This window comes from Rana temporaria, chromosome 2 (assembly GCF_905171775.1).
Source record: "Rana temporaria chromosome 2, aRanTem1.1, whole genome shotgun sequence".
NCBI lineage: Eukaryota > Metazoa > Chordata > Amphibia > Anura > Ranidae > Rana > Rana temporaria.
The window spans coordinates 314,848,161-314,876,142 of NC_053490.1; the positions used below are offsets into that span (position 1 = coordinate 314,848,161).

Consider the following 27,982-nt stretch of genomic DNA (forward strand, 5'->3'; position numbering starts at 1 on the left):
AACCACTATCACTGAAATATGCTCCTATACAAGAAGCACCGCAGGCATAAGTAATAAGAAAAATAAGCTGCTATGATTTAGAGATTTAAGTAAACATTATAAATAGAAACAGCAATATTAGGCATTAACGCAAAGTAATAAGATACATTATTTTTACAATAATCTGAACACATTCACATACTGTATGCAAGTAAAAAATGAAAATAAAAATACAAACAATGGATCCCTATAAGGGTTTTTTTCCACTGAGTTTTGACAAAAACTGCATTTTTTATCACTGCTATGATACTATCTTTTCTTCACTGGGAACAGTCTATTTCAATAGTCATATACTACATAGATGGGTTTTATCTCTACTTTAATTGCAATATCTTTTTTTTTGCTTCTTTTTCAAATCTCTTAACATCATATTTTGCAGTCTATAAACATTAACAATGATGCAAGTAAGATGTAATGGCTATAATTGTATGCCTTTTCTTTTAGGAATACTGCCTTCCTAAATACTTAGGGCTCATGCACACATGAAATGTTTATAGCTGCTGTTAGGGGCATTTGATGTAACGAAAAATTGCAAAAGGCGTTTTTACATTATAGAGAGTGTTTTCAATAAAAAAATACCCAAAAACGCTAGCGTGGGTAAACGTTAATGTAAAAACGTGGCTAAACGCAAAAAAAAAACAGTTTTTAGCGATCCTGTAGCGCTGTTTTTTTTTAAATGTCCTGTGTGCATGAGCCCATATTGATATGCACTGTAACTATATGCAAATGGTTGTTTACCAGTTTACCATAACCAGGGCTGCTGTTAGAAATCATGGGGCCCCGTACAGACTACCTGACGGGGCCCCCTTTAATCCCGCCCTCAACCCCACCCCAGGCCCCTCCCCCCACCTCTGCAGATTTCTCACCGTTTACATATGCACACACAATCATTATGGCTTATCAGTACAGGGGGACAGAGACGGTTTAATTTTTTTTTTTTCAATTTTATTTTATTAACAAAAAATGTTTTCACTGTGTCTTTCATTTTTTTTTGTATCTCTTTTATTGCTATCAGAAGTAATGAACAACATCTCTAGTTATAGCATGGGGCAGTGATAGGTCCCCTTTATGGAGAGATCTGGCGTCTATTAGACCCCATATCTATCCTCTGGCCTCCAAAGCATCTGATCAAACCCAGATCGGTTTGATCAGTTGCTTGTTCAAGTCGGTAATTGCTCCTGGTTTCTGACAGCACACAGTGGGCCAGATTCAGGAACATCAGCGGATCTTTGGTCCGGCGCAGTGCATCTTTTTTACACTGCGCCGGAGCAGCGCAGAGAGGCATGCTAGTGATTCAGGAAACTTTTTTCCTGTCTCTTGCCCCGGCGTGGCGGATTTTACACGGCGTAAGGCGGCGTAGCTCGGCGTAAGGCGGGGTAGAATAAAATGGGTGGCTCCCTATGCTAATGAAGCGGGGAGCGTGGCGCAGGGGTCACGCCGGGGCGCATCTTAGACCGCACATGCTCAGTGACATCCAGGGGTAAATGCCCCAATCTGCACATGCTCAGAACTGCGCCCCGGCGTGATCCCTGAGCTCCGCCGACCTACTACCAAAGCCCAGTCCATGAATCAGCCCAGACTTCCGCCCTGCAGGTGCAAATGTACTGAAGCTTTTTTTTCCAAGCTAGGTGGTTTGCATTGTGGTGGGGCAGTTATGGCTGATGAGGAATCCTCAGGTGGGCGGATGACCAATTTCAGCCCAGAGGAGAGGGCTGTAATTATTGAGGGCCTCTCCCAACATGGGGACCGCCTCTATGTGTTGTCCAGCAAGTGTTGTTGCTCAGGTCGTTTGTAACGCTGCTGCTTTAGCTGCTCTCCAGCTGACCTCTGCAAGTTTGGTGTAAAGTTACCCCTGCTTTATAAAGGGTAACTTTCCCCTGCAAACCAGAGTTACACGCACCGGGAGTAGCCTGCGCCGGCAATTCGTAATTTGCTGAATCGGACCAACTCCCTCATTTGCATATTTAAAATAGAAAAACCAGGGCCGCGCTAGTTCAGACCAGCGTAAATGGGCGCCCACGCCGCACCGGCGTGGAAAGGTCCAAACGAAAAAAAAAAATCTACGTTACGGCGTAATATTGTTTGCTGAATACGGCGCGGAGATACGCCGGCGCACATTGGCATTTACGCCGCGCATCTCAGTCTACACCGGCGGAAATTGTTCCTGAATCTACCCCACTGTGTCCCAGGAACTTGATGCTGCTGCTCACAGGACCCGATTGCATTGGAGAGCCCAGCAAAGGTGGTGGCGTGATGGTGGTGGAACCCCCTTCCACTGACTATAAAAGTAATCTAAGGGGCTTTTTAACCACTAAGATTACTTTTTACTTTGTGCAGAATCGCTGGGGCTAAAAAATTATATCTTGATCATCGCTGTAGCGATGATCAAGATATCACCCTTACAATCCAGCAATGTACCAGTACGTCGCTGGACAGGAAGTGGTTAAAGGGGGGTGGTTGGGGGGCACATGTTTACTGCCCCCCCCCCCCAAATGCAAGTGTAAAGCAACATCTTCACCAGCATTATGAAAATCACACAGGCAGCACAGTCAGCATGTGTTCTGTCATGGATCTGTCAGTGTCAAATGGCTTTTGGGTTCTGACTTTGGCTGTACTGTGGGTTACAAACATTAACCCAGTACAGCCATAACAAAGTAAGCACCCAACAGCAATCTGACACTGTGACAGATCCATTACAGAGCACATGCTGACTATGCTGCCTGTGTATCATAATTCTAAATAAACATACTGTAACATGCCATGCTGTGTGTAAGCCATACACAGTGAGGAGTCTATCCTCTGTGCTCCACTCACTGTGTGCTCTGCAGCCATGGTGCCCAGGTTCTTGCTCCCTTGTCAGCCTCATCTCAGTCTCGGCACTCTGCAGTGCTCTGCACATGAGGAGTTGAGGACAGGAGGCGGAGTGCAGCATCGTATCACTCCACCAGGGAAGGCAGTGAGCAGCAGTGGCCGGGACTAATTAAAAAGCAGAGTAATGTGCGGTACAGTGTTATGTACATCCGCCCGAAAAACAAGAAATAGTCCCACCACTGCGCTCACATCCTGGGCCCCTCTGATGACCTGATGGGGCCCAAGAATATGTAATTACAGCCCCTTCCCTTAGCAAGTAGTAGCGGGGGAAGGAGGTGAAGTTTAGAAAGCTGTATTCTTTTTAAGACAGAAATTAACTGTAAAGTTGTCCGGGCCCCCCTGTGGAGCTGCTGGGGTCCGGGCCCAGTACAACAGGGCTGCCTGTACTGCCCTATCAGCGGCCCTGACCATAACCCATTTATCTTAAAAAATGTCACATCATTTTTCAAAAACATATTTGCCTTAAAATGCCCAACGGTTTAACAAATAGATTTACATAAATTAACAACAATATGTACTAAGTCTAATAGTAAATTTTGAATTTGGAGTTCATTGTAGGTCCCAGCCTCCATTAATTAGTGAGGTAAGTTTATTGTCTCTCATTTTCCATGAAATCAGCACTTCTGAGTGGTTGTGATTAAGGGTCCTTAGTTCAGTTAGACGGCCAGTCAAGCGTGCAAAATGCTGAGGATCTTCAGGATGATACATTTTGGAATACTTGTGTAAAATTGCTAGTAGGGGCTCTTGCAGTTTATCAACACAAATTTTGTTTTTTAGGAATGGACGATCTATAAAAAAAAGTAATAGTGATGACAGGAAATTGTGATTGTAAAATATTGATGACAGGAAAAATTCAGCCATTTAAAATAAATGATAAGTGAATAAGCAGAGTTGAATCTTTGTCAGGTTGCTGTTGTACCACATCACTAGTATATGCAGGATTAGACAACAACCTTCCCATTTCATACACAAGCAGCAAGAAAGACACCTGAAAGAGGAAGTAAACCTGTTTTTGTTTTTCTTGCAAAAAAAAAACCTGCAAGAGAAAGGCATAATGAGCTACTATGCATAGCATTCTAGCGCATTATGTGGCACTTATCTGAGAACAAAGCCCCCAAAACACTCCTCGTTCCCCTCTGCCGCCATGTTGCCTACGAGTCTCTTCCGTGTATCGCGCATCCGGCCAGTCACAGCGCCGGAGCGGCGATACACGGAAGAGACTCGTAGGCAACATGCATGCTCGCGGGACCAGCACGATCCCGTGCAGGACCGGCATAATCCTGGCACTATCCCATTCAAGACCCGGCCCACTCAGAGCGCCTGCGCCGTTGTCTACGGCGCGCATGCGCCATAGACATCGGTGCAGTCTTTTCTGCAAATATCTCCCTAACCGTGTAGGTTAAGGAGATATTTCTTGCACCTACAGGTAAGCCTTAATCTAGACTTACCTGTAGGTGCAAATTGTCAGAGTGGGTTTACAACCACTTTAATTTTAGGGGAGTCATAACATCTGTCAGGTATTTATTGAGGACTGGCATAATTTTAATCAGGTTGGTAAAGCAGTAAGTGTTTTAGGAGTTAATCCTATAGTCTAAGGCAGACCATAGATGATGCAATTCTTGAAGGAAATAAAATTGCTCGATTCACCCATCAGTGAAGTCAGTGTTGATAGGGGAATCAGTCCTGCAGAGGTATATTATTCTCCTGGTGGGGGGCGCAGGGAGCCATCACTGCCGGGAGAACACAGTAATAATTGCTAGCAGCTATAGCCATTGGCAATAATCGCAAGTTAAAATTTGATGAATCGACTTGGGTACAATCAACCTGCCTATAGCTGCTTCGAATCTCGGCTTAAAGTGATACTAAAGTCTTGTTTGTTTTGTTTAAAAATAACTTACCTGCCTTGTGCAGTGGTTTTGCACAGAGCAGCCCAGATCCTCCTCTTCTCGGGTCCCTTGCCAGCGCTCGTGGCCCCTCCCTCCTGCCAAGTGCCCCCACAGAAGCTGCTATGGAGGCACTCGAGCCACTGCTCTGTATTTCTATTCAGACATGGAGCCGTAGTTTAGCCCCACCCCTTCTCTCTCCTCATTGGCTCACTGATTTTGATTGTCAGCCAATGGCGCCCGTTGTGTGTCTCAGTCAATCAGGAGCGAGGGTGCAACATCGCTGGATTGAGATGGGGCTCAGGTAAGAATTAGTAGGGCTGAGGGGGGCTGCTGCACACAGAAGGTTTTTTGACCTTGAATTACAATCAATGTAAAGTGCCCTTTGTGCTGACTGGCTGCAGTTTTAGTTTAACTCCTCTGTCCTCTGATCCCCTGCAGCCATAATCTTCCTTGTCAAGAGTGCTGATTATTGCTGCCTATTTTGCCCCCCCCCCCCCCCCCACATTCATAGAATGTGTACTATAGCTTCCACGAATAAAAAGCACTCAATAAAATAAGGACAAGCAGATGAATGAAAGGTCCTCCTCCTCCGTTCATAGATTGTTTTTCATTCATTAGCTACAGGACAGCATTTATAAATGGAGAGGTGGAAAAGGTTGACAAAGTCAGAACTTTTGATGAGTGCAAATGGGGGGTGGCCAGAGGACTGAAGATTTTAAGTCAAACCAAAGTGAGAGATATTTTGCACCGATAATTTAAAACGCATGCACTGTGCTAATTAAAGAAAAATAAAGAGGGAATTTACTAAAACTGGAGCTGAAAAAACCTGGAGCAGCTGGACATAGTAACCTTTTAGCACCAGTCTGTTCCATTGGTATTAAACCCAAAAGCAAACATTTATTATATTGCAGCTTACCAATTCTTAGATGTGATAGCTACATTTGTTTTCTTTATTTTATTTTCACCTGGTGATCCTGCCAGTAAGTCTGTTGTTCTTCACAAGTTCTCTTGCAAATGTAGCAGTTTCGAGTGTTGAAACAATTAAGCAGGAGTGCTTACAATGATCAACTTTTGTTTTATTCATGTATCCCAAAAGAAAAAAAAACATTTGCTGTAACTGCTTGTGTAAATGCAGTGTAAGCTGGAGTTTGGCTTCAGCTTGTTAGTCTAAATCTGCTAGTACATTTAAGACTCCCCTCCCCCCAGACTGACAATGCTGCTGTCCAAATGTGCCCCTTCATCCAGAGTGGGGGCACTCTAATACAGGAGGTGTTACTAGTCAGATCACCAGGTGAAAACACAGGGGGGAAAAGCCTAAAAATGCAAATGTAGCCACCAAACCTAAGGATTGGTAAGCTGCAATATATTACATTTTAGGTTTAATACCACTTTATGCTTTGAAAAATGAATGTTATAAGTGAATTTGTTGCCATGCACAACTGCTCCAGATTCTGGCTGCTCTAGTCTTAATAAATTGATCTGCTAGGCTTTAATATTTAGCAGTGATAGTATACAGTGCCTTGAAAAATTATTTATACCCCTTGAAATTTTCCACATTTTGTCATGTTACAACGAAAAATTCAAATGTATTTTATTGAGATTTTATGTGATCAATTTTTTTTTTGTAAATATCTGAAAAGTGTGGCGTGCATTTGTATTCAGCCCCTTTTACTCTGATACCCCTAACTAAAATCTAGTTGAACCAATTGTCTTTGTAAGTCACCTAATTACACCTTTTTTTTAAAGAACATTAGTGAACAAACAGCATTATGAAGGCCAAGAAACACACCAGACAGGTCAGGGATAAAGTTGTGGAGATGTTTAAAGCAGGGATAGGTTGTAAAACAATATCCAAAGCTTTGAACATAGCACTGATTAATCCATCATCTGAAAATGGAAAGAGTATGCAACAACTGCAAACCTACCAAGATATGGCCATCCACCTAAACTGACAGGTGGGGCAAAGAGAGAGTTAATGAAAGAAGCAGCCAAAAGGCCCATGGTAACTCTGGAGGAGCTGCAAAGATCCACAACTCAGGTGGGAGAATCGGTCCACAGGACAACTATTACACCATAAATCTGCCCTTTATGGAAGAGTGGCAAGAAGAAAGCCTTTGTTGAAAGAAAGTCATAAGAAGTCCCATTTGCACTGTGTGAGAAGCCATGTGGGGGACACAGCAAATGTGGAAGAAAGTGCTGTGATCAGATGAGACCAAAATTGAACTTTTTGGCCTAAAAGCAAAAGGCTATTTGTGGCAGAAAACTAACACCGCACATCACCCTGAACACACCATCCCCACCGTGAAACATGGTGGTGGCAGCATCATGTTGTGGGGATTCTTTTCTTTAGCAGGGACAGGGAAGCTGGTCAGAATTGATGGGAAGATGGATGGATCCAAATACAGGGCAAACTTAGAACCAAAAGTCTGCAAACGACTTGAGACTGGGGCAGAGCTTCACCTTCCAGCAGGACAACGACCCTAAGCATACAGTCAGAACTACAATGAAATGGTTTGGATCAAAACATATTTATGTTTTAGAATGGCCCAGTCACAGTGCAGACCTAAATCCAATTGAGAATCTGTGGCAAGACTTGAAAATTGGTGTTCAAAGACGCTCTCCATCCAAACTGACAGAGCTTGAGCTATTTTGCAAAGAAGAATGGACAAAAATGTCGCTCTCTAGATGTGCAAAGCTGGTAGAGACATCCCCAAAAAGTCTTGCAGCTGTAATTGTAGTAAAAGGGGGTTCTACAAAGTATTGACTCAGGAGGGCTGAAGACAAATGCACCCCACACTTTTCACATATTTATTTGTAAAAAAAAAATTAAAAACATTTGAAAAACATTCCTTCCACTTCACAATTATGGGCCACTTTGTGTTGGTCTTAAAATCCCAATAAAATACATTTATGTTTTTGGCTTTAACATGACAAAATGTGGACAATTTTAAGGGGTATGAACACTTTTTCTAGGCACTGTACACACACATACACAATTATTATTTTTTTTGCTCATTATAAAATAAGGATTTTTTTTTGTGTACCTGAAAAGAACACTGTTATTGCAAAAAGTAAAGCATATTCCGTTTCAGTCACGTTAAGAGAGCCCATGCTTCTGAAAAAATTAAACAATGGGGTAATAAATTCATCTGTAATATCTGGAAAAAATAAAAAAAACAATATGACACATAGATTAACACATTTTAGCTAAGAAAAAAATCTTTACATACAGTATAAATGTGTTACAATTTTAATTTTACTTGTATTACCTATCTTCCTTATTTTCCTCTGGAAGCAGTTTTTTGTTTTTTTTTGCTAATGTGAAATTCCCTCTCCATTTGGTTAGCGCAATACTGATACACCGTGATTGAACATGAAACAAAAACTTCTAACAATTAAATGTAGTTTTTCGGGTTGTAAAAAATGATCGTGTGTGGGCTAAAACGATGTTAAAAACCTGCGCATGCTCAGAAGGAAGTTATGAGACGGGAGCGCTCATTCTGGTAAAACTACCGTTCATAATGGAGTAAGCACATTCATCACGCTGTAACAGACAAAAAAGCGCGAATCGTCTTTTACTAACACAGAATCAGCTAAAGCAGCCCAAAGGCGAATGGAACTTCACCTTTATAGTGCCGTCGTACGCGTTGTACGTCACCACGCTTTGCTAGAGCATTTTTTAAAAACGATGGTGTGTGGGCAACGTCGTTTTAATGATGAAGTTGGAAAAACTTATTTTTTTCACATGCTGAAAAACAATGTTTTTTTTTTTCATGCTGAAAAATGATCGTGTGTACGCGGCATAAGTTTGAAAGGAATTGCTGGTACATTTAAAAGCTAGGTTTGAACTGAAAAATTGGACTGTGCTGCATCTGAGGTCTGATTTTTTTTTTTTTTTTACTATCTAAAACTGAACTGAACACCAGGTGTGATCTTTTTTGTATATTGTTTCATCTTGGACCAATGTAAGCAGCGGCGGTCAATCGTTCCCCGCACTTACCCCATCTAGGTTGCGGCGGGCCTCTGCATCTCCTCCTTCCTTGGCATCACAGCAGCTTGGCTTATAGCGAATATTAATTCGCTATTGTCATACAATTGGATGGGCTCCGGGGGCAGTGCCCTGAGCCCACCCTTTTTTGAAGCCAATTAGAGCTTCAGGCTCTAATCACGTGCTTCTAGAAAAAAAAACTCCCATTGGAATCCATGCGTCCGGCTCCTTGCATGTAAATTAGGGCCCAGGCGCATTGATTAGGGGGGCAATGCCCCATATGGACGGGCCGCCGCTGAAAGTTAGTATGCATATCTTATACCTGAGGGGCCGCTGGGAAAGCTGGCAATCATTGTAGTAGTTGGCGCTACCACAGTGATAGTTGCTATCTTCTGGGACCTGTGACGGTTAGATTCTCCTCTGCACACTGACCACAAGGGTTTGCTTGCTCAGCACTGTAGCCATTCACAGAATGCCTTTAATTTAGTTTTAAGAATCCAAAGCATTCTTAGAGTGGATGAGAACACCTTGTAATCATTAAAAAATACAAGATGTTCTATGAATAATGGCATTACCAGACAAGTGACCCCTTGACCCAGAAGGCTGCAACTATCACTGCAGTTGCACCGACTACTACAGTAATTGCCAGCTTCCCCAAAGGACACTCGGGTATGAGATATGCATACTTACGCATAACTCCCAACTGTTCCTGACTTGGAGCAATGTCCCTCTGTCCCTCTTTCCCCCTCTTTGTCCTGCACTTTGATCTGATCTATATAGTTGTATATAAAATGCACGTTTTATCTTTCAAAAAGTGTTTCCCAGTGCTAAACCTTTCTTGCAAATTCTAAATTGCTGCATTTGTACATTTTAAAAGCCAATATAAAGGAATAGTAATGGTAAAAAAAAGCCCCCCTTAATTCTCCTTTAAGGGGGTGTGGCAGGGGGGCATGCCACATGCCTACATAAGTTTTGGTAGGTGTCCCTCATTCCCATCTCAAAATGTTGGGAGGTATGCTTACATTGGTACACATTGGACCTATATAAATTTGCAATAAATATCATACCCTGAGTTCAGTCTTAAAGAGTGGGAGAGGGGAACCCACATAGAGTTTTATGTCTTAAGGTAGACCTGCACGAACACACGCATTAAATTAAATAGTAAAATAACAAATATCATACCTGGGTTATACTGTGGAATATTTTGGTGAGGAGGTGTTTCTATAGAATACAGGGGACATCTGTCAAAATCCTGAATATGGTAATATTCGGTTGAATGGCTTTGGTATCTGAGAAGACCTGGAAGAAAAGTTGTACTTATAATTAGTCTCTCATATGGGTCTAATGTGTTAAATTCTTTAGAACCTTTTTTTTGTGAAAGATAACATGTATTATACTGTATTCATATTTTATTAATAAACATGGTTTGGTATTCTATTGAATTAAATGGTTTTGATTAAGCCGTTGACACAGAAAGTTAGGTCAGGCCCTTTAAAGAAATACTCATAGCACAAGTATTCGTTCCGGGGTAGGCTACTGTTCAGTAGTGGGAACAGCTGCAGTCATTGAACTCTCTTCATGATGACAATTTTAAATGCATTGAAACAAACTATAGTTTTTATATTTAAAACACCCATGCATATAACCACATTCCTTGACAAGGTAGCTAATCTAGCCCGTGGGCCTACTTTGGACATGGTTAATAAACTAGACGTATGTATTTAGCACAACACTTTGATGCTAAACCACAAGAGATTAACCACTTACCAACCGCTGCACGCCGATATACGTCGGCAGAATGACACGGGCAGGCAAATGAGCGTACCTGTACTTCCCTTTAAATTTGCCGCCCAGCGGGAACAAGCGTGCCCGCCACGAGCCTCGTGAGTGTGCCTGCGGATCCCGGGAACTCGATGTGCCACGGGCACCCGCGATTGTTGGATGACAAAGGCAGAACAGGGAGATGCCTTTGTAAACAAGGCAGTGCCCTGTTCTGCTTAGTGAACTGTCAGGGATTTACTGTTCCCTGTGATCGGGAACATTGATCGCTGATGTTTCACTGATAGCTCCTCCCCCTAACAGCTAGAATCACTCACTAGAACACCCTTAACCCCTTCAGCGCTACCTAGTGGTTAACCTCTTCATTGCCAGTGTAATTTTTACAGTAATCGGTGCATTTTTGTAGCACTGTTCGCTGTATGAATGACAATGGTCCCAAAAATGTGTCAAAAGTGTCCGATGTGTCAGTCACGGTAAAAATCGCAAATCGCTGCCATTACTAGTAAAAAAATAATAATAATAAAAATGCCATAAAACTACCCCCTATTTTGTAGACGCTGTAACTTTTGCGCAAACCAATCAATATACGCTTATTGCGATTTTTTTTTTTTTTTTACCAAAAATATGTAGAACAATACATATCGGCCTAAACTAAGAAAAAAAATGTTTTTAGAAAAAAAAAAAAACTGGGAATATTTATTATAGCAAAAAGTACAAAATATTGCTTTTTTTTTTTAATTGTCGCTCTATTTTTGTTTATAGCGCAAAAATAAAAACCGCAAGGGTTGATCTAACTCCATAAAAAAAAACATTTGTGACAAGTGATAAATGCCAAAAATGTCCATTGACTAAATAAGTCCTTCAAATGTAATGCTGCGTACACACGATCAGAATTTCCAACAACAAATGTTCGATGTGAGTGGAAAACCCAACTGTGTGTATGCTCCATCGGACATTTGCTGTCGGAATTTCCAACAACAAATGTTTCAGAGCTGGTTCTCAAACTTTTTCCGACAACAAGGTTGTTGTCGGAAATTCCGATCGTTTTGTAGCCAATTCCGATGCACAAAATTCCACACATGCTCTGAATGAAGTACGAGACAGAAGCGCTCGGTCTGGTAAAACTAGCGTTCGTAAAAATAGCATTCGTCACGCTGTTACGGACTGAAAAGCACGAGGCTGAAAAGCGTGAATCGTCTCTCACCAAACTTCTACTAACACGACTGGTATTGAACTTCCCTTTAATAGTACGTCTTCTACGTCACCGCGTTCTTGCCGTTTGGAAATTCCGACAACATTTGTGCAATCGTGTGTATACAAGACAAGTTTGAGACAACATCTGTCAAAAAGATCCACGGTTTTGTTGTCGGAATTTCTGATCGTCTGTACGCGGCATAACAGTGAGGAATCAATGAAGATTCAAAACAAGTTGAGAGCAGACCTACCCGTATATACTCAAGTATAAGCCAACCCGAATATAAGCCGAGGCACCTAATTTTACCACAAAAAACTGGGAAAACGTATTGACTCGAGTATAAGCCTAGGGTATCCATCTGCATGCCTCATTGTGCCTTACTGTGTCCATGCCTCACTGTGTCCATGCCTCACTATGCCCATGACTAGACTGATGTTTAACATGGGAGTCTATGGAAGGGGTGCCCGGCTTTGAAAAATCGGCGCAGTGGGGCTACATGTGTGCCAAGTTTAGGGTCCAGGAGACCCCAAAGTCCGGGAGATCAGGAGCAAGAAGGTGACTCGAGTATAAGCCGAGGGGGGCATTTTCAGCACAAAAAAATGTGCTGAAAATCTCGGCTTATACTCCCAGTATATACAGTAATTTAGTTTATCCACCACACCACGTGCAAACAGTGACTTCACTCCCCTCTGGCTATCCACTCAACAAATTAAGTTGCCTTGCACTTTCATGCTCGGCAAATGAGCATCAACCCACACAGGGTTAAATCATCCATTGAGCTCCCATTTATAATGTTGATCCCATGGAAAGATACACATATAAAGAAACAAATGCTCCGATATACACAAATACCTCAAATCTGAGTTAATACAGCAGGATAATAGAGATAACTGGCGTGGTGCTAATATTTAAAGGGGTTGTACACCCTTATGTTTTTTTACCTTAATGCATCCTATGCATTAAGATGAAAAACCTTCTGCCATGCAGCAGCCTCCCAGAACCCCATTTTACTTAGCTGGACCTGTTCTTTCAACTAGCATGCTATTTAATCCAACTTGGCTGATTTTTTTTGTCCACTGCTCTGTTAGAATAAAAGGAAGAATTCAGTGGTATAAAACACCTGTTTTAGATTTTCCTTCCTACTTACCATCATTATTTTGTAGTAAACCTCCTGCAATTTGCAGGTTATATATTTGTGCTGAACGTAAAAAAGTTGCTTCAACTGTGGAGCCTTTCAGAAGAGCAATCTGATCATCATGATCCAGTAACTCAAAACCTGCAAGAAACAAATATATAGATATATCAGACTGGCAGACTTACTTAAAGGATCACTAAAGTTAAAAAAAAATGTTTTAAATAACAAACATGTTATACTTACCTCCACTGTGCAGCTCGTTTTGCACAGAGTGGCCCCGAACCTGGTCTTCTGGGTTCCCTCGGCGGCTGTCTCGGCTCCCCCCCCGCAAGGACTTAACACCTTCATGCGAGCGAACTTGCATGGTGTTGAGTTCTTGCAGGTGCGCTCCTGTGATACAGCCGGCGGCCATAGCTGCCGACTGTATCACTCGGCCCCACCCCCCCGGCGCTCCGCGTCATTGGATGTGATTGACAGCAGCGCGAGCCAATGGCTGCGCTGCTTTCTATGGACCAATAAACGAGCCGGGAAGAGGGCCGAGAAGCCTGCGCAATCACGGTGTGGGACTTTCGGGCGGTCAGGTAAGTGAAGGGGGGTTCGGGGGGGCCTCTAATCTAAGATGTTTTTTCACCTTAATGCATAGAATGCATGAAAAAACTTTTACCTTTACAACCCCTTTAAAATGGTTGTAAACTCAGAAAAAAAAACCCTGCAAGACAAAGACATAATGAGCTAGTATGCATCGCATGCTAGCTCATTTTTAAATACTTACCTTAGATCAACGCTGTTGAAGCGGTCCCCGTACACGGCTATGGCCGGCGACATGTCTCCCGGAGTTATTTTTGGGTTGAATGAATGCAGGAGCTGCCAGTCACGGCACGGGTAATGAAAAAACGTCACGACGGGCTGTTTCTTCTGTGCACATGCACTGATGACATTGGCGCAAACATATACCGTGAATGTCTCCTAAACTCTGCAAGTTTAGGAGATATTCAAGGTGCATATGGGCTTACCTGTAGGTAAAAGTGGTGTAACTAGGTCATGGAGCTGGAGGAGGAAATCAATGGACTATGAGACTATGACTATGGACTATGAGTGTGGTGATGTAATCTCACGTGTGCTTCATTGAGAACTACAAGTCTCTCTGACTCTCGGATCTGTGAATGGATGACTGTGTATGTCACCCATCCTATATTAAAAAAATACAGATTACTGCAGGTGAATAACCCTGTGATTTAGGTAAGGGGGTAGGGGGGTAACTATGTGTGTGTAATTACATACATATGGCCAGATTCAGGTACAAATGCGGCGGCGTAACGTATCGTCTTTACGTTACACCGCCGCAAGTTTTCCTCGTAAGTGCTTGATTCACAAAGCACTTGAGTATAAACTTGCGGCGGAGTAACGTAAAGACGTCAGGCGAAAGCCTGCCTAATTCAAATGGGGCGTGTACCATTTAAATTAGGCGCGCTCCCGCACCGAACGTTCTGCGCATGCTACGTTAGTAAATTTCCCGACGTGCTTTACGCAAAATTACGGTTCCCCAGATGTGCTTGTGAATGGCGACGTGCGTAACGTACTTACGCCGTACTTAAGCCAAAAAAAATGAAAATTCGACGCGGGAACGACGGCCATACTTTAACATGGCTGGTGTAAAGTTAAGCCATGAAAAAAATAGCTTAACTTTGCAACGGGAAAAAACGACGTAACGCACGCGAGTAGCTTTGTGGATTGCCGTAAAAGCTAATTTGCATACCCGACGCTGGAAAACAACGCGAACTCCACCCAGCGGCGGCCGAAGTATTGCAGCCTAAGATCCGAAGGCGTACGAAGCCGTAAGCTTGTCGGATCTTAGCCATAAGCCGTCGTATCTTGTTTGTGAATCACAAATTAAGATACGACGCGGCAAATTTTAAAATACGCCGGAGTATCAGTAGATACTCCGGCGTATCTCTTTTGTGAATCTGGCCCTTTGTTACATAGTTAGGCTGAAAAAAGACACAAGTCCATACAGTTCAACCAAGGGAAAAAAACAAAACAAAAAACATACAATCCCATATACACAATCCTTCACCCACAGTTGGTCCAACGGAAGAAAAAAAATCCCTGCAAAGCATGATCCAATTTAATCCAGCAGGGGAAAAACTTTCTGATCCCCCGAGAAGCAATCAGCAATAGTCCCTGGATCAACTTTTACCTAATGATATATTTATATGTACATTTAGGAAATATATAGGCCTTTTTTAAAGAAAGCTACTGAGCTAGCCAGAACCAGCTCTTGAGGGAGTCTAGTCTAATAATATTCTGCTGCTTAAGCCCAGGGGACATTCAGTACATGCATACAAAGCATAGACAAACTGTGGCTGTTTTAGGTGAAGTGTACCATAGCAATGATGATCATACCTGAATAGACCCTATCCATAAATTAAATACATTGCAGCCATATGCCCCTGGGCCTCTACTACTGATTTGCAGCAACATATAACAGTGGGATATGAAATGGCCGTTATTGAGTAAAAACCTTTCTAAAATTTTTATCTGCAGTGTGTGGCAGGGAACAGTAGAGGAGAAATTTCTGTATCTCAACATCTGTGTTTGGTACTCCCATTTTCTGGATGTTCTCCAAAATGTGTTCTCCTCATCAGAAACATATACTTTCTTTCATGCTGTGAACAAGGCTGTATGCCGAAACGCGTCAGTTGTTTTTAATCTTGACCTTCATTTAGCAAATAAAGATTTTTATGGGATTCTGGAGTTGCTGGCTACATCTTTCTTGGATATACATTCTCTGTACAGATGGATCTTAACTTATCATGTCTACCACACCAGGACCCCAGAGGGAACTGACATGAAAGCAGGTTAAAAACCTATGTCAATTGTTATAATTTTCCATAAATGGTGACTGCTAATCCTTCCTCCCCATTCCCATAGCAGAAAAAAAGGATCTCAGTTGGGCCAAGCATTGTGTTCCCAGTGCTCAATTGCTGTTTGTGAGGCACACCTAGAGGTACATTGCAAGTCTTTAGTGGCAAAGCATAATACCTATTAAAAGAATATGTAAAACCAAGGCACCCATTGAATGGGCCATGTTATCTGGAACACTGAGATTTATTTGCCAACAGTACAGAAAACACTATATATAGTAACTAAAGATCAAATTACAATTTAAGAAGGTGACAAATAGGAATGAGCTTCGTGTTCGAGTCAAACCCATGTTCGACTCGAACATCGTATGTTCGATCGTTCGTCTAATAACGAAGGTTATGGGCCGTTCGTGCCAAATTCAAGTGGTGTGTCATGGCCCATAATTCACTGCGGCATCGCAGTGCATTGCTGGCTGATAATTGGCCAAGCATGCACTATGACCCGCATGCTTGGCCAATCGCAGCTTGCAAAAACGGAGAGCCATAATTGGCCAAAGCCAGGGTGGCTTTGGCCAATTATGGCTCAGGGGGTTTAGTACACGCCCCACACTATAAAAGGCCGCCAGCAGGTCGGCCTTGTGTAGTGTGGTGCGGAGGTTAAGAGAGAGAGTGTAATCTTCCCTTTGCTCAATGGCATCAGTCACTCCTTCCCTAGCCCCACCATGTCCTCCTGAGGAGTCCCCCGAACTGTTTAACCACAGTGTTGGGTACATGCTGCATGAGGATGCACAGCGTTTTGAAGGCTCCGATGATGGTACACAGCTAGAGGAAGGCAGTAACGTGAGCCCAGAGAGAGGGGGTGCCCAAGAAGGACAGCAATCTGGCAGTCATGTTCCCCCAGCTGCAACATACTGCCATGTTTTCTACAGTGATGAGGAGGGAGGGGATGACTCTACGTGGGTGCCTGATAGGAGGGAGGAGGAGGCACAGGCACATCTCCAACGAGGCAGGATGCCCTCCAGGGGCCAGCTTAAGGGCAGCACACACCGACTGCATCACAACGCAGAGCTACGCATGTGCAGGGCGCTGCTGTCTCTCAGCGTTATTCCAAAAGTTCTTTGGTGTGGGCCTTTTTTGAGACGAGTGCATCAGATTGCACTGCTGCTATTTGTAACATATTTCTCAAGCGTATCTCGCGTGGCCAAAACATCACCCGCTTGGGCACCACATGCTTGACCAGACATATGTCGACCTGCCATGCAGTTCGTTGGCAAGCGTACCTCAAAGACCCACACCAAAGAACAAAGCGGACCTCCCCTTGCTCCTCATCAGCTGGGATCTCCAACCCCACTATACCCTTAGTCCTCTCTGAAGCCTGCACTGATAGGACTGAAGGTGTAGAATTAGGTGTGTCACAGCCAAGTACTTGCGGGCAATCTACTATCGGTACACCGATGGCAGATTGTACCAGGCAAATTTCCCTGCCCCAGCTGCTGCAGCGCGGAAAGAAATGCTCTCCCAGCCATCCACATGCCCATCGGTTGAATGCTAGCTTGGCTAAATTGCTAGCACTTCAACTGCTGCCTTTTCAGTTGGTAGATTCTGCCCCCTTCCGTGAGTTCGTGGAATGTGTATTTTACCGCTGACTCATGGTCCAGCAGGCATGGACACTGACGTTACCTATCTTTCACGGCACATTGGGTGACTCTGCTGGCAACTGGGAAGGACGCATGACAAGGTACAGTAGTGTTGGAGGTTGTTCCGCCACCACGCCTCCAAAATGCTACTACTGGTTGTGACACACCTCTCTCCTCCACCCCCTCCTCTTCTTCTTCCTCTGTGGCCTCTTCCTGTGCTGATGTGTCCTCGGAACCAGCGGTGCTCCGAAGGCGTTCAAGGGGCTACGCAGGAATGCAGGCAAAGCGATGCCATGCGGTGCTTGGGGGACAGGAGCCACGCTGGGCCAGAGGTTCTGTCAGCTCTGCAGGGGCAGGCTCAGAGGTGGTTGACGCCACGCCAGCTTAAGCCAGGAATGGTGGTTTGCGACAATGGCACCAACCTCCTCTCTGCCCTGCAACAGGGACAACTGACACATGTGCCCTGTTTTGCTCATGTCCTTAACTTGGTGGTGCAGCGGTTCTTGGGCAGGTACCCGGGCTTACAGGATGTCCTGAAGCAGGCCAGGAAACTCTGTGTGCATTTCCAACGGTCATATAATGCCAGTGCTCGGCTGGCAGACCTCCAAAAGGAATACAACCTGCCCAAGAACCGCCTAATCTGTGTCATGCCTACCAGGTGGAACTCTACGTTGGCCATGCTGCAGCGGCTGCACACGCAGCAGATGGACATCAATGAGTATCTGTGCCAATATGGCAGCAGGACAGGGTCAGGGGAGCTTTTTTTTTTTTCCACGCCAGTAGGCCATGATAAGGGATGCATGCACTGTCCTGTCACCATTTGAGGAGGCCACTAGGATGGTGAGCAGTGGCAGTGCATGCATCAGTGAGACTGTCCCTCTTATTCACCTGTTGGAGCACACGCTGCGTGGAATAATGGGCAGGGCCCTTGAGGCAGAACAGAGGGAGGAAGAGGAGGACTTCCTTACCTCTCAAGGCCCCCTTTATCCAGACAGTGTTCCTGCTTGCCCGCCTATCACACAGGAAGAGGAGCAGGAGGATTGTGTCACCATGGAGGTGGAGCCTAGCACTCAGCATCAGCAGCAGTCTTCAAGGGATCAATTACAGTCCCAAGGAACCCATGGACTTGTACGTGGCTGGGACGAGGTGGCTGCGGATCATGTCGTCCTCAGTGACCCAGAGGACTCCGCACCGAATGCCTCAGCAAACCTACGTTGTATGGCCTCCCTGATCCTGCAAAGCCTGCGTAAGGATCCTCATATTCGTGCTATCAAGGAGAGGGATCATTACTGGCTGGCAACCCTCCTTGATCCACGTTACAAGAGTAAGGTTGCGGACCTTATCTTGCCGGCACAAAGGGAGCAGAAGATGAACCATTTTCGGGAGGCCTTGCAGAAAGGTCTGTGCAATGCGTTCCCAGATACTGGAAGGTTACAAAATCCTGGTCCTGGACAACTTGTTGCTGAGGCTTCGGTCAGTCACAGAAGGAGCGGTGGAGAAGGTGGCCGTCTGAGCGATGCCTCCAGACAATTTTTTAGTCCGCAGCCCCAAGGTATGATCGGTTCCAGCAACCATCGCCAGTGTCTGTTTTACATGGTGCCGGACTACCTAGGGGCAAGATCAGACTTGGACACCTTTCCCACCGAAAATCCTCTGGCTTACTGGGTCTTGAGGATGGATCACTGGCCAGAGCTTGCACAGTACGCAATTGAGCTACTGGCTTGTCCTGCATCCATCGTTCTCTCAAAACGCACATTCAGTGCTGCTGGAGGCTTTGTGACCGATCACAGGGTGCGCCTCTCCTTCGACTCGGTCGATCGACTGACCTTCATAAAAATGAACCAGGCTTGGATCACCACCAGCTACCAAGCACCTGATGCTGATGTAACTGAATACATTTTTTTGAAATGTCAGATCCCTTCAAGACTGCCTATGCTGATGCTGAGTGACTATCCTGTTATGCTGAGTGACTATCCTTTTCCTCCTCAATGACCATGCTGATAGCTTGTAAGAACATTTTTGGTTCTGGGCACCAGCACCAGTGCCTAAGGCCCCGTGCACACGGACGGACAATCCGCTGAAAACGGTCCGCCGGACCGTTTTCAGCGGACATGTCCGCCCGGAGATTTCTGTCTGATGGTTGTACACACCATCAGACAGAAATCCGCGCGTAAACAATACGCGGGGCGTGGCCGCGCCGTCGCGGCGACGTGGGCAGCCTTGAGGTTCAAAGCTTCCACCCATGCGTCGAATCAGTACGACGCATGCGAGGGATGGCGGTCGGTCGGACGTTTCCGGTGAGTCTGTACAGACGACCCAACACGTCCGACGGACAGGTTTCCAGCAGACAGATTTCTTAGCATGCTAAGAAATTTTTGTCCGCTGGAAACTGTCCGATCCGCCGGACAATTGTCCAGTCGGGCCTACACACGACCGGATCTGTCCGCTGAAACTGTCCGTCGGACAAATATCAGAGGACAGATCCGGTCGTGTGTACGGGGCCTCAGGCCCAATTTTTCTGCCCCTGTTTAACAGGGGTGTGTAATTACAATTTTTGATGCAATACTTTGCAGTGGGCTCATTCCTGTGCTCCAACTAGAGTATCTGTGAGGGGTTGCAGTGTTGTGGCACCAGCACCAGTGCCTAAGGCCCAATTTTTCTGCCCCTGTTTAACAGGGGTGTGTAATTACAATTTTTGATGCAATACTTTGCAGCGGGCTCATTCCTGCGCTCCAACTAGAGTATCTGTGAGGGGTTGCAGTGTTGTGGCACCAGCACCACCACCACCACCAACAGAGACCCAATTTTTTTGCCCCTGTTCAACAGGGGCATGTGATTACAATTCTTGGTCTAATATTTCACAGCAGGGCCCATTCCTGTGCCCACCAAGAGTAATTGTGAGGGCTTACAGAGTTGTGGCACCAGCACCACCACCACCACCACCAACAAAGGCCCAATTGTTTTTCCCCTGTTCAACAATGGCATGTAATTACAGTTCTTGATATAATAGTTCACACGACTAACTGACAAGACTAACTGTGAGGGCTTACAGTGTTGTGGCAACACCAACACCTAGGGCCCAAATTTATGCAGAGTATATACGGCAGGCCCCTACTTTCAAACATCCAACTAAGGCCCCGTACACACGACCAAACATGTATGCTGAAACTGGTCCGCGGGCCAGTTTCAGCAGACATGTTTGGTCGTGTGTGGGCGCGAGCGGGCCGAATTCCAGCAAACATTTGCCCGCCGGGCCTTTTCCCAGTGGACAAATATTCCTGGACGTGTTTTAAAACCGTCCGCTGGAATCCTGCCCGCTCGGACATGTACGGTCGTCAGTACAGACCTACCGTACATGTCCAGGCGCCCGCCGTCCCTCGCATGCGTCGAATGACTTCGACGCATGCGTGGAAGCCTTTAAATGGCAGGCCCGCCCACGTCTCCGCGTCATCGTCGCGGCGACGACGCGGACACGCCCCGCGTATTGTTTACGCGCGGACTTCTGTATGATGGTGTGTACAACCATCGTACAGAAGCCTTCTGGCAGACATGTACGGTGAAAACGGTCTGACGGACCGCTTTCACCGTACATGTTTGTTCGTGAGTACCCGTCCTTACAAACGACTCCTACTTGCAAACGGAAGGAGACAACAGGAAGTGAGAGGAAATATACCCCTAGGAAGGGAAATTATCTTCTATAAGAGGTGTCTCCTGTCCACTGATGCTTTATCACCAATCCTTGTTTCACTAAAAAACCCACATTTTCGGAAAAAAAAACATTTGTCATTGGGACAGAAAGTGAATTGCAATCTTCTGAACAGATGCACACAGACAGCAAAACAGATGTTAAAGGGGTGATAACCCTTCTCTATGTTCTCAGAAAAGCTTAAAATTTTTTTTATGGCTGGAGCTATACTTTAAAAAAGTACCAGTTCACAATTACAAACAGATTCTACTTAACAACAAACCTACAGTCCCTGTCTTGTTTTTACCGCCTATATACTGCTGTTCGAAGTATATAGGGCCAAAGGGGCTTGTTATGACCTGGGGGGAGTTGGGGAAAACCCATGCTATTTTTCTCAATGATTTTCATCCATATTGCAGGGACCAGACATTACATTTAAGTCGCAAGCAGTTTTAAATTACTTTTTTCTTATAGTAATCTCATTTTGTGCAGGGACAGTTCTAAACACGTGCCACTTCACAGACATACTATAGACACCCAGCAGGTATGATATTTAAAGGAATTTTTTATTTATTTTTTTCACTTTAAGCATCATTAAAATCACTGCTCCAGAAAACAGGACCGTTTTTAAAACTTTTTTTTCCATTGATACATGTTCCCTGGGGCAAGACCTGGGTTCTCAAACCCGTTTTCCGACAATAACTTGCATATTAGGCTTTAAAATGAGCACTTTTGAATTCGAACGTTCCAGTCTCATAGACGTCAATGGGGTTCTAAATGTTCGCGTGAACGTTTGGTCCGTTCGAAGGTTCTGGTGCGAACCGAACGGGGGGTGTTCGGCTCATCCCTAGTGACAAACAGTGTGATCCTCCCTCAATCAGTTGCCTCAATGCAATAATTAGTTTAGGACGTTAGGTTATCCCCAATTAACTAGCATTTATAACATTGAAAGAGCTTGTTATCTCTCATGGAGATTTTCATGCTTGTTATAAAATATCCCCTGACATGGCTGATATTTCACTGGCATTCATAACATAGAGTACAATTGAAAAAAAATGGCAAAGATCTTGCTTTTGGCTTTAGATAAAATGCAAAAAATATTGAAATTGACAAAAATTAATTTAAAAAGCAATCTTTAGATAACAGATGCATATAGAGCATGGTGGTATTAGTGACCAATGCCATATACATTACAAAAAATGTGTCAACCAATTGCAACTGTGTTCCATAAATTAACACACCTGGTAATTTTTTCGTAAATTCCACAAGCATTTGTACATGCATCACCGCTGCTTCTGATATGTGGTAAAATATCTCTTCTGGGTTTGCTGATTCTTCTAGCTGAGCCAAAACCAACAAAAAGACAAACAAAAGTAGATGTCAGAATTGTTTAAGTACATTTAAAATGAACAAACAAAATGATAATTCCGACTACTACCAAAAAGAAAAATTGCGTAGGGTAATTGTGTTTGATGCCTGCTTCCCCCATTATTCTCTGTGGCTCCTCCACCAACCTCATCACTACAGCATATAGTGTGTGTAGGTAGTAGTTGTATGAGGACAGCAGTCAGTCACTAGTTTATGAATGTTTATCTGACTTTAGACAATCCCTGGTGGGGGAGGCCCAAAATGGTATGGCTAAGGTTCCATGTACACGGGACGCTTTTACAACTGCTCCTAAATTAGCATGAAACATGACAGATAGTAACCCACGTTTTAAACGTCCGTTTTACCGTGTTTACATGCCGCGTTTTGCTGCGTTTGCATTTAGAAGCGTTTCAATACAAAAATATATATATATTTTTTTCAATAGCCAAAAATGAAAAATGCATATAAGCGAAATGCTGCTAAACGTGGGTTACCACGTTTAGCTTCGTTTAGTCGCGTTTGGCATCTGAAACGTGGAAATCTTTTGCGTCTGAACCCATTTTTTGCTTTCAAAGAAACGCTGTTAAACGCAACTGCCTAAAAACAGCAATAAACGAGACTGTGTACATGGTCACATAGAAAAACATTGAATGAGTTCAGGGGCAGTTGAAAAAAGCATCCAACTGCCTCTGAACGTTTAGCAGCATCCCTTGTACATGGGGCCTAAGGAGAAGATAGATTGTAAATGTTTAAGAGGGTCTGATCAGAGCTCTTCTGTATTGGGATCCCTCGAGTATCAGGGTTGGAAACCACTGAACAGGTTAAGGTAACCTGTATATTTCCAGCAGGGTTATCACTATACTTTATTAAAACTTTGGCCAGTATTGACCAACAGCAGAAGCAAATACAAAGAATATTTTGCACTGTAGGCAGTAACAGTTTAAAGGAGCTTCTTGGCTTTTTTGGCTGTACTTATGGATCACAGGAGTACAGGAGCCCACTGTTGGCTGATGTGACAGAGCTGGTAAGGCTCTGAAAATATTCACTCAGATGCCTGGACCGGTAGCTGGCTCAGCCTCTCAGCAAGCCGCTGGGAAACTAAGCCAATCACTCCTGCCCCTTCCCCAGCCCAGCACTCCAGGGGCAGAGCAGAGAGTCAGTAAAAGACAGTGACCAGCTCTCTGCACCCCGAAGACCGAAAACTAAGCAAAGCGATCTGCTGGGTTTGATTGCTTAGTTCTCTTAGAGCCACCATGGGACAGATGCAGCATCGGATTGATGCTGCATCCACGTAGGAGAGTATATATATATATATATAATATATATATATATATATATATATATATATATATATATATATATATAATATATATATATATTTTTTTTACTTAAACCCATACTTCTTTTTTAAGTGCACTGAAAATTAACTTTCAAACAGTAACCATTATGGTATTTGGTGCTTTTTCTTTTTAATTTAAATGTTTGCATACATTTTTAACAGTTTTCTGTCTGTCTTTACCAAAATACACACATATACAGTATATATATATATGTGTGTGTGTGTGTGTGTGTGTGTAGATGTACAGTATGTGTGTGTATACACTGTCTTGCAATCCTTTGAGACAATGAACCACATAAGCTAGCTTTGAATCTCCTGCTTTTAGGCAGGTGCAGTCTACTTTCTCCACTGCAGATGGTGCTCTTCTGCAGTGACACTGCAATTGAAGAGGACATGAAGGGAAACACAGTTCCTCTAAGGTTTCCTGTGTCGCTGGGGAAGCACCCGATTGGATGCTGATGCCCCATGTGACTCCAGCAGCCATCTTGGGTCAGGCAGAGCCTACTTAGTGCCCTGGCTCCCAGGTGCTTTTTGGGAGTTGGTAGAGTAGGAACAGGTACCCCATCTGTTAGGGACAGTTCTAGCGAAAGGTAAAGGTTCCTGATGAGGAGAGAAAGTGTAGGGTGGGAACTCCTTTGGACATCTACCCGTTTGGGCCACTGGACAGCCAGTCCGCAATCTGCTGTCTTAACAAAGGCTGTCCACACAGTTGATACCTGTCATCTTCGCATAGTTGGCGGCATCCCCCTGGGTTGTTGTGAACTGTTGTTGCTTTAATTTAATACAACGTTTCCATTGCACCTGTCTGTGTGAGTTACTGCCACCACACTGTGTCCATTACTTTGAATTGTACTACCTACTTTGGGCCATTCGTTTTTAACAAACCACAAAAATGGTCCTGCCTAACACCTGCTACATGTATGTGTGGCAACAGTAATGTTACCAAACCTGACTCACTACTAGAAATAACTAGAAGTTGCTCAGACTCGCCCTCTAATACTTTATCTACATACTGTTCTGCTCTCAGCTTTTTCTAATCTCATTACATGGTGTATTTGACATCTTCTGTGCGACATGCTTGTTTAATACTGCATTTGTTGTTAGAATATGTGTTTCAAAATCTGTCCTAGGTTTTATGCTCCTGTGACATACTGTGCTCCAGTAATGATCTGTTCTGTTGCATTACTACAAAACCCTTGTGCAATACAGTGCCTTGAAAAAAGTATTAATACCTCTTGAAATTTGGAATAAACAGTGCTCTGTGAGATGTTCAAAGCTTGGAATATTTTTTTTATAACCTAACCCTGCTTTAAACTTCTCCACAACTATGTCCCTGACCTGTCTGGTGTGTTCTTTGGACTTCATGAAGCTGTTTGTTCACTAAGATTCTCTAACAAACCTCTGGAGGCTTCTCAGAACAGCTGTATTTATACTGAGATTAAATTACACACAGGTGGACTCTATTTACTCTATTTACGTGACTTCTAGGGGCAATTGGTTCCACTAGATTTTAGTTAGGCGTATCAGAGTAAAAGGGGCTGAATACAAATGCACGCCACACTTTTCACATATTTATTTGTAAAAAAAAATGAATATCATTTATCATTTTCCCTCCACCTCAAACTGATGTGCCACTTTGTGTTGGTCTATCACATAAAATCCCAATAAAATACAATTACGTTTTTGGTTGTAACATGACAAAATGTGGAAAATTTCAAGGGGTATAAATAATTTTCAAGGCACTGGATATTTTCTGTACCATAACTCTTACTGATTTGTATGTGATGTGGAATGCTTTTTTATGAATGTGATTTATAATGTGGAACAGAGGATTGATATTTGGATCCCTGGTAGATTTATAACCAGCGACTAACTATTTATTGTGAAGCAATCTATTGTTCTTTTGAAGAAGTGAACAGTGTTTCTAGAAGAGCATCAGAACAGCATTTTCATTGTTTGAATACACACGTGTAATTTTAATGCATTTGTGAACATATGCAGTACATATGCAGTATGTAAAATGTTTTACTGCTAGGTTGACATACTGTTCTTAGTAATGTCTTGCCTCTGTATTAACTATGTTAATTGGAGTAACAGGAAGTAATGTATAATTCAGAATAAATTGTGTGTTTATACTGTATGTACTTTTTAATGACTAAAAAATATGTTTTCATTTAAACTCAAGGCCAATACATAATGGTTTTACCTGTTAAAAGATTTTTAATTCTTATCAACCAGTCTTGTAATGCAAGCACCCCTCTATACACTATCTTGTATACTACTAGGGGTCGACCGCTATTGTTTTTTCAGGGCCGATACTTTTTTTTGGCTGCCTTTCAGGTCGATAGATGATATCAGGTGCCAATATTTTGTACATCACTGTCACCTGCCACCAGATGCAGCATGTCACTTGCCACTCAGATGCAGCATGTCACTTGCCACTGTCACCTGCCACCCAGATGCAGCGTGTCACCTGCCACCCATATACAGCTTGTCGCTACTTACACTACTTCTGGCAGCCTCTCCCGTCTGAGCGGTTAAACTTCCACATGTGAGTGGGTGGTGATATATGATGTAACTATCTCTCTGCTCGCCCATGGCTGCAGCTCTGTCAAGCGCAGCCTTCGCGGCCCTGCTGTAGGGGCGGAACAGCAGTAATGCGAGGCGGGCAGTGAGAGATGATGTCATCTCTCTTCTGCCCGCCACACCACTGACAGAGGTTGGCAGAGACTGCAGTGAGTACCGGGGGGGTGGGATAGTGGGAGGAGGTCCGACCAATATCTGCAATATCGGTATGTTTCTGACCGATACTGATAATTTTAAAAAATTTGAATATCAGCCCTCGATAATCAGTTGACCCCTATATACTACTATATACTATTCTGCAATTGAGTAAAACTTCCTGGCCTTGGCTTTGCCCTTTGATTGGACAGTGAAGAAACAGCAGTACACTAATGATTTAATCATTCTCCGTTTTGTATAGCATTGCTCTCCCTATTCTGAGCTCCTAATTGTAGGCAATTACAGAAGGCTGATATCAAAGGAGGATAAGGTATGTTTGCTGAGTGGTTTAAGTGATAGCTTTCCATATCTACCCAGAGCTCAACTATTCATTATAAGAATATATTTACAAATGTCAGGGGCAATGTTAAAGTAGTTATAAACTCTTACATATACCCAGTGAAGTGACTGACCCAAGGTAATACCCAAAGAGGAAACAAGTACAAGTACATAAGGTGTACCTCTTTATCTGCAGTTTTCTCTTCTCTACCGCCATACAGTACAAAGTCCAGAATGTTAAAGCATGTCTGAGCTTTCAAAAATCAGGTGGCATGAGGCTGAAGTTACATTCTGCAGATTTCAGTGAAGAGAGCTGAGAGCTGATTGGAGGGAAGGAGCATACCTCCCCTGCACACAGCACACAGAAACAAAGCTGAGGCTGTTAATCACAGGCTGTGTGTTGGAGCTCCCTCCTCATCACCTTTTTTACCTCTTTGTTTCAGGAAAACTTGTCAGAAGTGACTCATATAGATAGAAGAGGAACAAGGCAGCAGACAGAAATTACACTTATGCCCTGTACACACAAGCAGAATTTCCGTCAGTAAAAGTTGGATGCTCTCAAACTTTTGCTGGCAGAAATTCCGACAGCAAAAATATGATGGAGCATACACACGGTCAGAATTTCTGATGAAAAGCTCACATCAGACTTTTGCTGGCAGAAATTACGCTCGTGTGTATGGGGCATTAGTGCTCTGAACTGAGAATAGTACACACTATAGAAGGATATGCTTTGTTTATATTATATTTTAAAGGTTTACAACCACTTTAGGAAATTAAGCCAGCATTAAATCTGAACCCCTAAATTGAAATAACTAAGTACTATTATAGGTAAAAGGTATAGATTAGCAATTGTATAGATGACCTTTGAGGTTGCATGTACTTTTTGACTTTGTAATATCACAACAAATACTTACAAATAACTTGTGATCATCCAGCGGGATTCCACATTTTTGGTATGCGGCTACTATATGATCAATCAGCTTACAGTCCTCAGCAGTCAGTTCCAAACGAGGTATAACCTGTTGAATGTACAATATTTGTAAATATCTGTGCATGCCCAGTGAAAATTAACCTTTATAGACAGTATAAGCCCTCATTCACACGAGGCAGACTCTGTCGCTACGGAGTCCGCCAGC

At 43.6% G+C, this 27,982-nt stretch overlaps 1 protein-coding gene across 1 annotated transcript in view; it reads right to left on the reverse strand.

The window, feature by feature from the left end:
- Nucleotides 1-3,322: 3,322 nt before the first annotated feature.
- Nucleotides 3,323-27,982, reverse strand: part of LOC120927021 (bile acid receptor-like) — a 104,765-nt gene continuing 80,105 nt past the window's right edge. Inside the window, exons 6-11 of the mRNA XM_040337419.1 lie at nucleotides 27,761-27,865; nucleotides 22,321-22,420; nucleotides 12,906-13,034; nucleotides 9,967-10,083; nucleotides 7,841-7,954; nucleotides 3,323-3,698 (exon numbers count right to left, since the gene is read on the reverse strand). Coding sequence (XP_040193353.1) covers nucleotides 3,460-3,698; nucleotides 7,841-7,954; nucleotides 9,967-10,083; nucleotides 12,906-13,034; nucleotides 22,321-22,420; nucleotides 27,761-27,865 — 804 coding nt within the window. The 3' untranslated portion in view covers nucleotides 3,323-3,459. The remainder of the gene's footprint in view (nucleotides 3,699-7,840; nucleotides 7,955-9,966; nucleotides 10,084-12,905; nucleotides 13,035-22,320; nucleotides 22,421-27,760; nucleotides 27,866-27,982) is intronic.